The sequence below is a fragment of the Gopherus flavomarginatus genome, chromosome 17, assembly GCF_025201925.1.
Source record: "Gopherus flavomarginatus isolate rGopFla2 chromosome 17, rGopFla2.mat.asm, whole genome shotgun sequence".
In the NCBI taxonomy this organism is placed as follows: domain Eukaryota; kingdom Metazoa; phylum Chordata; order Testudines; family Testudinidae; genus Gopherus; species Gopherus flavomarginatus.
In genome coordinates this window covers 6,930,905-6,944,725 of record NC_066633.1, presented here as the reverse complement: position 1 = coordinate 6,944,725, position 13,821 = coordinate 6,930,905, and the positions used below count along the sequence as shown (strand labels likewise).

General features: G+C 47.9%; 1 protein-coding gene across 1 annotated transcript in view; it reads right to left on the bottom strand.

Annotated features, from left to right (window-relative positions):
* Window positions 1-10,776, bottom strand: part of DIPK1B (divergent protein kinase domain 1B) — a 39,713-nt gene extending 28,937 nt beyond the window's left edge. Inside the window, exon 1 of the mRNA XM_050926757.1 lies at window positions 10,554-10,776. Within this exon, the coding sequence (XP_050782714.1) occupies window positions 10,554-10,616 (63 nt within the window). The 5' untranslated portion in view covers window positions 10,617-10,776. The remainder of the gene's footprint in view (window positions 1-10,553) is intronic.
* Window positions 10,777-13,821: the final 3,045 nt, after the last annotated feature.

Here is a 13,821-nt window from a genome sequence, read left to right as displayed (position 1 = left end):
CATTGACTGGGTTGGTTTGCAACAGCGGAGGCACTGACCCTCTTGTGAAACTGTTCCAAGGGCCTGTTAAAAAAGCTACATTTCCTAGATACAATATAATCCAAGGGCAGGGATTCCAGTCATCCATAAACTCTCTAACACCGCCACTGTCCCCTTCGTAAGGGGCCTGGGATAAAATGGTTCTATGCTGACATATACAGCTGGAGGCATTGCCTGTTGCTCCTTCAGGACACCTCGTGTACATGGAACAAAAACCCCTTGCACTGTCATATTCTGTCCTTTGGTGTCCGTGCCTTGTTGTGGTGAGACAGCTCACATGATCTAACAATCCCTAGAGTCTGTGTCGGCGGAGGCTTCTTGCTCTGGGCAGGTTCAACCCGGCTGGATTGGTCTGTGGAGGAGAGGCCGGACAAAACAGACATCCTGGTCCTCCAGGTTGGGGGTTAGGCACAGGGCTAGCAACCCTGTCCCATAAAAAACAAAATATGTTATGGAAACAGCAGCGGAGAAATCGACCGTTACTGTGTGTGATGGCCCGCAGGAGTCAACAACCCGTAGGACCGGCAGCAGTGAAAGCCAAGAGGAAGCCACTGGCATGAAGACTGAAGTGCTCACCACCAAAAGAAAAACCAAACTTGGTGTTTGGAACACACGGACATCTCAGCAGAGATGAGACGCTTCAGTTTACACATCCTGGGTGCCAGCGAGAGCAAATGGATGGGATTAGGAAGATTAACAACAGGCTCAGGCCATGTGCTTCAGACAGAAACTGATTTCATCACCAAAGTAGGAATAAAATGGACACATGAAGGCAAGCGAAAACGAGGCCACCTGAAAACAACATGGTGAGGAGCTGTGGAAGCCGAGCTGAAAAACCTGGGGCACAGCTGGGGAACCACTGGAAGACTTGCCAGAAAAAGACAGGGGTGGAGGAGCTTTGTCACTGCCCTAAACACCAGAGATGTAATGGGAACGTGATGATGATGATGACTGTCAGGTTCTTACCTCTGGGTTTTCATTCTGGAGAGTTCACAGGAACAATGAATAATGAATGGTCTGTCAAAGGCATCAACAATATTCCATGCAAACGACGACAAGGTTCAGAGACTGACTTGTTCCTGGCATTAAGATGGTAATTTCTCCCTCTCTGCCCCAGGGCCAGCAACCGCAATGCCGCTTTCTGATATCATTTGGCTTCCCTGCCATGAGGGTCTTGGCCTGACTTTTGTAATGGGATCCAGGAGTCCTGGTGGATCCCCAGTGCCTCTTAAACAGTTAAGTAGATCTAGCAGCCAACTGCTTCATTTCATCCACATGTGATGAGGAGGTTGCAACCTTTCCTGGGGAGGAACCTTGCCCCAGTAAGCCAGTCCTTGGTTGGCTCTAGACTGGATTCCTGCATTGCACTCTTCCTGAGGTTGCATCTGGAGATCACTTAGAAACTTCAACTAGTACAGAATAGCAGCTGCAAACTTAGGACCTGAGCCAATGACCATGAGAGTCTTCCCATTGGCTTCAATGGACTTTGGATAAGTCCCTTACTTGGCAGAGCTCTTCGCAGAAGACTTTGTTTCCAGATGCAATTCCTGGCATTTTATGGTTGGGATCATGGCTACCGCAGAAATGCCCCCGCTCCTAATGTTCTGTCACAACAGCTGTGATCAGTCAAATCACTCAAACTGAGAGTTTCCATTTTTAGGACCAGATCCAAAGGCCATTGAAGTTAATAGGCATCTTTCTATTGATTTCAGTGGGCTTTGGATCAGACACCCAGGGGCTGGAAGTAGGGTATCTTCCCTTAGAGGTCACCAGCTGTGGACTCACGCCGCATACTGGTCTGAGAGGCCACGTTTATTGACCTTCAATGTGTGTTTCAATGCCTCCCTATTTCTGCTGGCTTTTCCCGGAGGGCATGAGCCGGAAGGGCCAGCACGGTTTTAGGAAGTGGTGCAGAAATGTCAGTGAGAACTTCCACTGACACTGGGGGGGTCACTTTGTTAATTGTTCACTTCGTTATTTCATGAGCACATTTCCAGCTGAGCCTTAGAGAGTTCGGCAAACATGTTTCATCAACCAATCAATGTTGCACTCATTGGTTTATTCATGCCCACTCAGTGATGTTGTATTTGGGTCTCCAGCAAAGATTATAAATACACTGGTCCAGTTAATCAGAGAGTCACATCGGGGTGAATCTGACCCACAGTTTCCAGTGAAATAACTAACCAAAATTGGCAACTGTTTCTATTCATGTAAGGCCGGATCTGAATGGACCCAATGGATTTACACCAGTCCACACCAGCTGAGGATTTGGCCCATTTCATTTTCCAAAGCCACTTATGAATTCTAAATATTGGGGCTGTAGCACTTCCTTGATCTAGCTGCATGAACGCCATATGGTTTTCTGACTTGCTGTCGGAAACAAGGGCAACAAACTCCCGTTCTTGCATTTCAGCTCAATGGGACTGAGTTAGCTACATTATTTCAGTTCAATCTGAATAACTGTTTCTGAACTAATCTGCAGATAAGTGTGAAAGTGTCTAGGTTTGAGCAGACATCTTGACACAGTGTGTGCTAATTGCAAATACTGTACCAAGGTGTGAATCAGCCTACAAGGCCCTGGGTTAGCCTTATTTCACCATCAAAAACATTCACCACAAATTACTGTCTGCAAAAAGGGAGACTCTAATTACCATGAGCAGTTGACAAATACAAGAGATTTGTGGCTATTCCTATTTGACTATGTTGCATTTATCTAAAAACAGCTGTACTCAATAAAGGCCCACACACATCATCAGCAAATGGTGCTTTCTCCTGGCAGTTTAATACTGCCCCCAAGGAGGCTTCTGTTGGATCTAGAGGGGGCCTGATATGGGGCCGTCAAGTGAGACTGGGTGTTTAGTCTAGAAATCCTATTCTTTCTATTCCGGTTCTTGGTATCTGAATGTAATGATGCCCTGCTTGGGTCACCTACAGCACTGAATCCAGGACATCTCACGCTACAAGCGTGACCTGGGTCTGCAATCTTGAAATCAGTAACAGACTCATACTCCTTTTACATGATTCAGCCACTAGAGGGAGAAAAAATGCACGGGGCCAATGCATTTCATAAGCAGGAGGCTTCAACAGGAATTTTGCTCACAGCACACTTTGGTAAAGCCACATGCTATCTGAGTCCTTTGGAACACCTGAACATTTATATTGTCCCAGTTAGTCTGGTTACTTGTCTGACTGTAGGTGTCAGTGTACGGATTTCAAACTGGCCCAGGAAAACTGATGGAGGAATCTTCATGAGTCAATGTCTTTGGATTATCTCTGGCCTGGTCCACACTACGCTGTTAAACCGATTTTAACAGCGTTAAATCGATTTAACGCTGCACCCGTCCACACTACACTGCTCTTTATATCGATTTAAAGGGCTCTTTAAATCAATTTCTGTACTCCTACAAAACGAGAGGAGTAAAGCTAAAATCGATATTACTATATCGATTTAGGGTTAGTGTGGACGCAAATCGACGTTATTGGCCTCATTCTTTTACAGTAGCTACCCACAGTGCACCGCTCCAGAAATCGACGCTAGCCTCAGACCACGGACGCACACCACCGAATTAATGTGCCTAGTGTGGATGCGCACAATCGACTTTATAATATCTGTTTTATAAAATCGGTTTAAGCTAATTCGAATTTATCCTGTAGTGTAGATGTACCCTCTGAGTGTCACAAAGCTTCACCAGGTGCCTTCACCATTGATAGCTTAGAAGGAACAAAGTGGCTCTATTGCATTGGCCCAAGCAGCAAGGCCAGAAACTCCTGTGTGGCCAAGAAGAGAGAGCCGGTTCAGCAGGCAGAAGCTAGCTCCAGCAGTATAGACAAACCCAGGTGTTCAAATTATGCATCAGCGGCCACCCCAGTACAAAAAAAATCCATGAGATTTTAAAAAATAATATTTGCCTTCTGGTGTTTAAGCCTTGATTCTGATGTATTGACATGATTCCAGCAGCTAGGGCTTTAAGAAAAAAACGTCAAATATCCTGAGACTCGCAATAAAATTGCCAGAGTTTGCCACACCACTACAGGCTCAACATTCCCATTGAGGTGCTTGGGAGCCTCACCTGCATAAGAACTACAGGACAGGTCCCTAAAATGTTAGGGTTCTTTATTTTACACCTGGTCTCCATCTGTGGAGCAAGCCAGCCAATTATTCCAGAAGACACCACCAGTGGCTTTTCCCTCTTGATTAATTGGATCCAAATACCAATTGCCTTTGGCCTATTTGGTCATTTTATTCTTTTTTAAAACCCCTTGGCTGCGGCTGTCAAAGAGGTTTGCTGGGACAAGCTGCCAGGGCTGGGATCCAACCTCCAGAGAGTCAACAATGGATGGGCCAGGCCTGGGCCACAACATTTTGGATCTAGATTCTGACCACCTCAAACTCTGAAAGTGTTTGGATCTGGCAGTTCGGATGAGGCCCTGGTTTAATGTCAGTGCATCATACACATAGGTTCATAAATCCGTGCAAGCCAGTTACAGGAGAATAGTATATGTTATATTGGGGCAAGTGATTAGAGAGAGAGGCCTGGTCCACACTACGCAGTTAAACTGATTTTAACAGCATTAAATCGATTTAACGCTGTACCCGTCCACACTACAATGCACTTTATATTGATTTAAAGGGCTCTTTAAATCAATTTCTGTACTACTCCCCAACGAGAGGAGTAACGCTAAAATCGATATTAACATATTGATTTAGGGTTAGTGTGGCCGCAAATCGAAGTTATTGTTATTGTTATTATTGGTTAGCTACCCACAGTGCAACACTCCGGAAATCGATGCTATCCTCGGACCATGGATGCACACCGCTGAATTAATGTGCCTAATGTGGCCGCGTGCAATTGATTTTATAATATCTGTTTTATAAAACTGGTTTATGTTAATTTGAAATTACCCTGTAGACGTACCCAGAGAGATTAGATGATAACTGAAGAGATGAGAGGCTGCACTCATGTTATCCTGTCTCCATTTTCAAGGGAAGTTACATACCCTAACAGCTCAGCCATCAGCCCAATGATGGTCCAGTCAACTATGTGCTCTCCCAAGGAGGGCATTGGAAATGCCATTTCTTAAGACATGCAAAACTTGCCTAGACAATGTATTCCAAGGTACACTGTAGGGATGGACTAGACCAGGGGTCGGCAACCTTTCAGAAGTGGTGTGCCGAGTCTTCGTGTTTTCACTCTAATTTAAAGTTTCGCGTGCAAGTAATAAATGTTAACTTTTTAGAAGGTCTCTTTCTATAAGTCTATATTATATAACTAGACTATTGTTGTATGTAAAGTAAATAAGGTTTTTTAAATGTTTAAGAAGCTTCATTTAAAATTAAATTAAAATGCAGAGCCCCCCGGACAGGTGGCCAGGACCCAGGCAGTGTGAGTGCTGCTGAAAATCAGCTCGAGTGCCGCCTTTGGCATGCGTGCCATAGGTTGCCTACCCCTGGACTAGACAATCGAATGGGCCTTTTCCATCTTCAGCTGCTATAAGTGGCATGGTCCAGCCTTCATCCACTGAGCTGAGACAATTGGTATTAGAGTTTCCAGCTGTCACGGAGTCACCGGGCGATGCTCTGGAACTGCTCCCCACCAAGCCAGGCAGGACTTTGGGGAGCCTCCTCTCCCTTGGAGCAGACTTGTTCAGGGCAAGAAGCTCACATGTCTTCACCTCCTGGGTCTCTCCTTGGAGCATTCAGCATCCTCTGCCCCTCCGTGCACTTCCCACAGCGAGCCTGCCCCAGCGGGGTCCTGGGGAAGCCACAGGGTCCTGCACCCCCACTTTGCAATCAGAAGTGACTCAGCCAGCCAGTAAAACAGAGGTTTATTCGATGACAGGAACAGGGTCTAAAACAGAGCTTGTAGATACAGCGAACCGGACCCCTCAGCCGGGTCCATTCTGGAGGGCAGTGAGCCAGACTCCCCCAAGTCTGCACTTCACTCCTTGTCCCCAGCCAGCTCCAGACTAACTACCCCCCCTAGCCCCTCCTCTCTGCTCAGCCCCTTTCCCCGGGCCAGGAGGTCACCTGATCCCTTTGTCTCCAACACTTTCAGCTGGCACCTTTGCAGAGGAGGGGCCCAGGCCATCAGTTGCTAAGAGACAGAGTGTCAGGCATTTAGGTGCACTGGCCCTTTGCTCTGCCAGATACTTAAGAACTGCCATGGGGACACTGAGGCACCAACACAGTATTCAGAGAAAACATTAAGAACTTTCCCAGTTCATCACACCAGCGCCAGGGCTACTTCTGCTCTCAGTTACACCAGTGGAATCCAGAATAAATCCACTGGGCTAAAAATCTCGGCGTTACTCTGGATTTACATCAGAGCTGTTTGAATGGCATCAGGACCTGCTCTATAAATAACAACAGGACCCATTTGTCTTGATTTATTTAGAGCTGGATCTTCACTTTGCATAAATCAGCATAACTCCACCGAAGTCAGTGGAATTCTGCCAGTTTACACCAGCTGAGGATCTGGCCCTTCGGGTTTAATTTTTTCCAGTTTTATGAGTAACTCCACCAAGCTAAAAACCTTGAGTGACTCTAGTTCATACGGCGTAAAAGGGAACAGAATCTGGCCCCAGAAGGGATCCGTTTGTTTGCGAGTTTGTATGTATTTAGTTTTTGGCAAAATATGGGCCACTTTCCAGGAAATCAGAGGGAATTTGTGTTGGTGTTTAAAAAGCCGCTTTCCTTGACTAATCATTCGGTAACCCCTAATGGCAGGGACCAGGGCCCCCTCCCAACTAACAGAAAGACACTTCCCTGCCCCAGAGAGCTCACAGCGCACACAGGTGACTGAACAGACGAAAGGGAGGGAGTGGGGCTTGGAGGACAAGAGAACTGCAGACAAGTGTGTTCTAACCCCCTGTGAAACCCTGAGAATGAGCAACAGAACTTCTGCTCCCACTGGCTCCCTCTGCAGGCAGTTTTCATCTCAGTGAGGACAGAGACATTCCGGGTATTTTTAATGTATATTTCACAAAAACCTGTTCTCATTATAGGGCAGGGTTTTACCATAACACCGGACGCTCTCATTAAGTTCAACTACATCTCATCAGCAGCTCGCGTTCTGCCCTTCCTTTGGCCAGGGTACAGTGGGTAGGCTGAATAACAAGCTGTCAGCTGGCCAGCAGGAGTCTTCAGTGCCTCCTGTTTGAAGTGCTACAGATACTTGGCTGGAGTGAACTTCAAAGGCGAACCTGACAGAGCGCTCAAAGGCTGCTCTGTCTCCTTTCTTTTGCCACAGCTCTCCATGACCTGCCAGCCAGTCTCATGCCTACCTAGCCGCCCCTCTGACGATGCTCTTTCAGGACAGATGTGGGACTAGGGCAAAATGTGCAACATCCATTTTCTTCTCTGCTGGGCTTTACTAGCGGATTGGCTGTTATTTCACTACAGAGAGCATCGGTGCATTGCCACATCCTTCCAGAGTAACCTTGGTTTCATCACCCACGTCATTCTGGCTCTTTTCAAAACAATTTGCCCCATGGCCTGTATATTTGTACTGTTTCTTTAAATCGGTTGCAGGAAGCTAGACAAGATGGGCCTTGGGTTCTCAGCAAAAGTTCCCCATTGAAGCCTGGAGACACAGAGGGAAGCTTTAGGGATAATGCTGGATTTTCTCTTATTCTAATGGAGTTCAGTGTTGGAGGAAAAAGGCTCTTTCTGTGATTCTTTACCACTGCCAACTGCCAGGCCTTGCTAACAGAGAGAGAAACTTCAGGCCTTGTCAATAAGATTTCCCACGACTCTTACATTAAAGGAGTAAACTGTATTACAGGCAAATTTTTAAAAAAGCAAAATACAGCATCACAAAGAAGACTGGTTCAGGACCATTATCAGTGCACACCAGGCTCTCACCGACCGAGGTTCTCTAGCCAATGAATATCAAGTTCCTTTCTGTCGGCATCACATTTCTGATTTCATAATTTGATGAAGCAGATCAAAATCAAACATGCACACATCAGCTGCCAAATGCACTGATTTCACACAGACACCTAGAGGCAGATTCTGCACTGTCTGGCACCTTACGTCAGCATGCGTACCTGGGCAAAAGGAGCAAGAAATGCAATCAAATCAGAATCTGACACTCACGCTGGTGCTGGCATTTCACTCCCCACTTTGCCCTTCCTAGGCCAGATCCTCAGCTGCTGCAAATCAGCACAGCTGCAGTTTATGTTTACAGGGCTAGATAGATACTTGGGGATAGGTTGAGGACCTGGCCCACTTTGCCCAAGTATAAATGATGACACAAGGTGCAGGGCACAGAGAATCAAGCCTTTATGGCTTCAAGGAGACCTCTTGTGCGAAGAAGTCGTGCAGGATTTGGTCCTTAAACAGCTCTGCCGGTCTCTTGACTCTGCCATGCAGGGTTAACACAGCGAGTACTCGGAAAAAGAACCATGGCACTAATCCTAATGCAAGTGCAAAAGGCTGCTAAGTATTGCCAGAGCTGCACAGTTGGCACAAGAGGAGCAGAGCACAGTAAAGAGATGCCAACATGGATGGCTAACATGCTCGCCTGTTTCTGTTCTGCGTCGGTGGGAGCTCGCTATTTGACACTCCATTTCCCATACTAGGGACTGATTTCAAGTCCTGCGTGTAAAGCTCACGCTGCTCCTCATGTACAGCAGCACCCCCACTGCCCATTTCAATGCCATGATTGAGTACGATAAGGAAAGCAGAGAGCCTGGGCAGCTCAGAGGCCCTTCACCTCTGAGATCAGGACTAAAAGGAGCCAGCAGAATGCTTTCAGCTCAGCTCCTTCCTGGGCAGCGGTCCCCATCTCATTGTGACTATCCCACATGCTTTGGCACAGGGCCGAGCTAGCATTGCAAATTCGATCTATATTGCCAGGACTGTGATCATTCCAGCTGGAGAGGGGTTGAGAGGGCAGTAGGGAATACATCATTCTGCAGGAACAGATATGCCATAGCTGAGAACTTTGCTCTTTAACTGCTCCCTCAGCCTTTTGGGGTTTGCTGGGTTTCTTTTTCTCATTTTCTCTGCCATTCTTACCATTTCTCCCCCAGTGCTGGCCCTACTGGATAATACGAGATCTCCTCCTCACATTAGCCCATTTTCCAGCTAACCAAACATGTAAGAGCAGCTGGGATTATTCCTTCAGCTCTAATGGCCACTTGAAAAGACAAGTATCATTGCTGGCTTCCGTGTGACTTTTTCTGGTAGAACATTCATGGATGAGGAACTTCTGCTCTCCAGAGTCAGATCTGCCCCCACCCAATATATATCAGTGAGCCTCAAATTCTGCTCATTTTCCTTGAAATTCCCTAGGAGTTTTGCCTTGAGGGAGAACCTCAGGTTCTGTTGCTAAGTTCTATTCCTTGCCACTCCAAAGACCTCTTGGGAGATAATTATTCCTAGTCCTTCTCCTCCTCTATGACCCAGACTTTGAATTCAGTTAGGTTGGTGTGCCAGAGAAAAAAGTAGTCGTTCTAGACTGGTACATTGCTGCATTGGCTTGTTCCATTATTTATGTAAGGACTGATTGCCTCTACATAGCATAAAAGAGCCAGTTTATCAATGTGGATTCTTCCTAACATGAGGTTCACAGTTAAACTTCCTGTTATGCAATTGGTGTGCCGTGCTGGTCCATATTTACTCCATGTAGAATAATCCAGGATCAATTTTCAAAAACAAGCCAGAGAGGGGTGCGGGTGGGGGAGAGCATTAGTGGTTAAAATATCTCACTGCAAACCAGTGGATTAAGGGCTTGACCTAATGCCCCTTGGAGTCGGTGGAAAGACTCCTGCTGATTTCAATGAGCGTTGGATCAAGCCCTAAATACAGTGGCGCTGAAGCTGAATATCCATCTATTTGCTTTTTTCATTACATGCACACCTGAGGTTTCATTCATAGCAGGGTCAGAAACAGATTTACAAATGTAGCATCCATACTGACCCTCTCCAGCAACTACAGGGAACCAGTCACTCTTATCAAATTAAAATAAAATAAAAAACTCTCGGGGGGAAATGGAAAAAGAAGCCACCACAATGACTCTCAGCTCACAGGGCTGGAGGTTTTTCTAATGTTTGGTATAGGAACCCAGCATTCTGCAGAAGAAAATGAGTTTGGTACCAGGGAATGGTTTCATCAGACTCTCCCCATCCATCCATCCGTCATATGCACACAAAACACAATTTTCATCTCTCTCTATGTATCCAGCCCCCTGACCCACAAGGTCCCCTACAATGGAAAGGCAAAGGTGCAGTGAAATTAACCATCTGTCAGTTTCCGCCTCGGGCGAATCCCTTAGGGAGTGATGGGAGAAGAGGGGGTTAAATCCCTCCCCCCCCCTTTTTTTTTTTAATTTCCTTCTCCAGATTGCACTAGGCTCGATCTGCGGAGCCGGACACGGGCTTAACTTTGTAGGTATTTATTTATTTCCAACCTGGGATCCAAGGCAGCGCCCCCCTCCCTCCCAACGAGGCAGGATGGACCCCCGCCAGGGCGGCAGCTGCTCACCCCCAGCCCCCTGCCCGGCCCTCACCTGCAAGCCCTTGGAGAGCGGGCAGAAGAGCACCAGATGCACCAGTCTCCGGAGCCGCCGCATGCTGCGGAGCGGGGGGCTGGCCGAGCCGCACGAGAAAGCGGGTCCGCTCCCCTCCCTGCTCTCCGGCGCCGGGTCCGGCTGCAGCCCCCGGGGCGGGCGGGAGGAAGCAGCTCAGCCCCCGCCGCCAAGACGATCCTCGGGCGAGGCGGGGTCCGCGGCTCTCCTCCCCGCCGGGGGCGGGCTGGCTACCGAGCCCGGCTGCTGGGCGGCGGCACGGGGCAGCGGGCGGCGGTGGGCGAGGGCAGCCGCATCCCCCCGGCCCGGAGGCTGCACGGGATCAAGCCCAGCTCGCTCCGGCCCCGCTCACCCCCAGGCCTGGCCGGGCCCCGGGGACCCCCCAGGCTCCTTCCCCGGGCCGGTGCATGGGGACCCCGGCGCCGGGCTGCGGGGCGAGCGGCGGGATCTGCAGCAGCCAAGTCGCCTGGCTCCCAGCGCAGCGCAGCGCCGGAATTAAAGGGGCGGCCAAGGGAGGCTTTCTGACGGCCGATAGGGAAGGGGAGGGGGGGTTGCTTTCCCCTCCTCCCCCCCCCAGCTGCGCTGAGCGTCCCCCCCCCCAGCCCCCATCGCCCCCCGCCGGCTGGTGCTTGAGTCAGTGAGAAGCTGGGCTGTTTTGGGGGAGCCCTTTGGGGGAGATGACCCCTGGGGGGGCCGCTGGGTGCGCAGGCAGGGGAACAGGGAGACAGGTCCCCAGTTTCTTTCCAATCCAGCAGCCCTCTTGAGGGTCTCCAGACAGGGCGGCTTTAGGAGGTGCGGGGCCCAATTCGAACAGTTTTGATGGGGCCTGGGCAGGGATGACTTAAAAAAAAGAAAACACATAAAAAAACATGTGAGGCTTGTGCTCACCGGGCCCTGCTCCAAGTCTGTGGCGGCACTTCGGTGGCGGGTTGTCCCCTTGCTCCAGGTCTTCAGCGGCACTGACGGACTCAAAGTGCCGCTGAAGACCCGGAGCGAGCGAAGGACCCGCTGCCAAAGGGCCGCTGAAGACCCGCCGCCAGGTGAGTAAAAATTAAAAAGGTGCCTCTAGCCAGGGAAGGGATTCTCACTGGACATAGGGCCCTCTTAGTTGCGGGGCCCGATTCGGGGGAATTGGTGGAATAGACCTAAAGCCGGCCCTGTCCCCAGACCCCACTGAAGGTCCTCAGGGAACGAGGCTGCTCTGGCCCCTAGATAGAGGCCCTGGTTGCTGAATGAGCTTCCCCCCTCTCATTTCAGTGCAGGGGGCCATTTATTTGCAGAGTGCCCCCAAAGTGGGCCTGGCGCTTTGCTGCCAGATAAAACGCAAGGGCTTTAGCCCATGAAATCACCCCCCTGGGGCTTTCATCTTGCAACTGCATCTGCTAGCCCTGGCCCACGCGGAGCCCACACGAGCAGGTCCAATTGCAAGTTTGTGGTGGGGCTGACAAAAATCTTGTTGCATATCTGTCCCTTCTAATAAACCTAGGGCTATATCTATCCCCATCCACCCCATCTATCTATCCCTATCTATCTATCCCCATCCACCCTATCTATCTATCTATCTATCCCCATCCATCCATCTATCCCCATCCACCCCATCTATCTATCCCCATCCACCCTATCTATATATCTATCGATCTATCCATCCCCATTCACCCCCTCTATTTATCCCCATCTATCTATCGATCTATCCACCCCCATCCACCCCCTCTATCTATCTATCTATCCCCATCCACCCCATCTATCTATCTATCTATCTATCTATCTATTGTAGGTATCTATATGGCCCTTATCATTATAATGTTGGAATACCTCATCTGAAGTCTCATTCAACTTCAGAGAGTATGCCCAGAAAATGTGTCCCTAATGGGCTTTTCCTGCAAGATGTTCAACTGGAAATAATGTATTCAGCTGACAAAAGCATTTCAATAAAGACACTGGTTTTTCTGACCAATAATTTACACATGCTCACAAAAGTGCCCTGATCTGTTTACAGTAACTAACCTATGAGAGCGTTCTCAGTGCTACACGTTTCCCTTTTGTTTTATATTCCAGTAGATGACGCTTATCATAGAAACTCCACAGAGCTACTCTCATAACCGGAAGGGACCATCCTGATCATCCAGTCTGACCTGTATATCAGGCCACAGCCCCTCACCCACCCCCTCCTGTAATAGGCCCATAGCCTCTGGCTGAGTTACTGAAGTCCCCAAATCTTGATCTAAAGTCTTCAAGTTGCAGAGGATCCACCCTTGACACTAGTTCAAATCAGCAAGGGACCTGTGTCACACGCGGCAGAAGAAGCAAAACAAAAAAAAATCCAGCGTCTCTGCCAATCTGACCTAGGAGAAAATTCCTTCCCTGTAGTGAGAAAACAAATTCCAAGTTTCTTTCTTTCATCTTATTAATTTAACAGTACACTGATAACAATATTAATTATTGTTGTTTGTATTACATAGAGGCCCCATTGTGCTAGGTATGGTACGAACTGATAGAAAAAGACAGTTCCTGCCCCAAGGAGTTTGCAATAGAAATAAACAAGGAAGAAAAACAGCAGCACAGAGGGGGAAATGACATGAATAAGGTCACACGTAAAAGTTAAAACTCATATTTTTAAAAAAATTGCTTGCCTGTGTTACTAAGAGCACTTTAGATTATTAAACCCGCACAGATAGTTTTGGCGTTGGTTTGGTTTGCTTTGAATGTACTTTCCTTTTCAGCGTGTAAACTAGTTGTTTACTTTTGCACTTCACTCAGGGGGGACTCTGAAACCAGAATGTGCTCACTTTCACTTTAGTTTCCCGTTGGTTTCTATTCAGTTTTCCTTTCTGGTTCTTATATATTAGCACAAAGCTGCTATTGTTTAAGTTCATAACTCTCTAGGGATGTGCTTAAATTAACAAATAAATAAAACATCCTGTTTATTTAATTTTGCTTTTAATATAAAAAAAAATATTCTAATCATCTTAAATCCCCTAGAAAGATTTTATTACCTCTGCCCTGGGAGTTTGAAACTACTAGTTAACAGCATCCCTTTCATAACAAGACTGGATTAACAGCCAGCTACGGTCTCTGGAGGTCTCATTTACTCAGTTTTCTATGGTCTGATGAAGTTGTCCACCTTATTTTTAGTTTTAATTGGCCCAGGAAAACAGATAAGTCCCTTGAACTTTCTTTTAAGCACCATTTTCATGGAAAACATAGAGAGCAAGAAGACGGTTGTGAGAGACATGTACCAAAACCCCTAGTA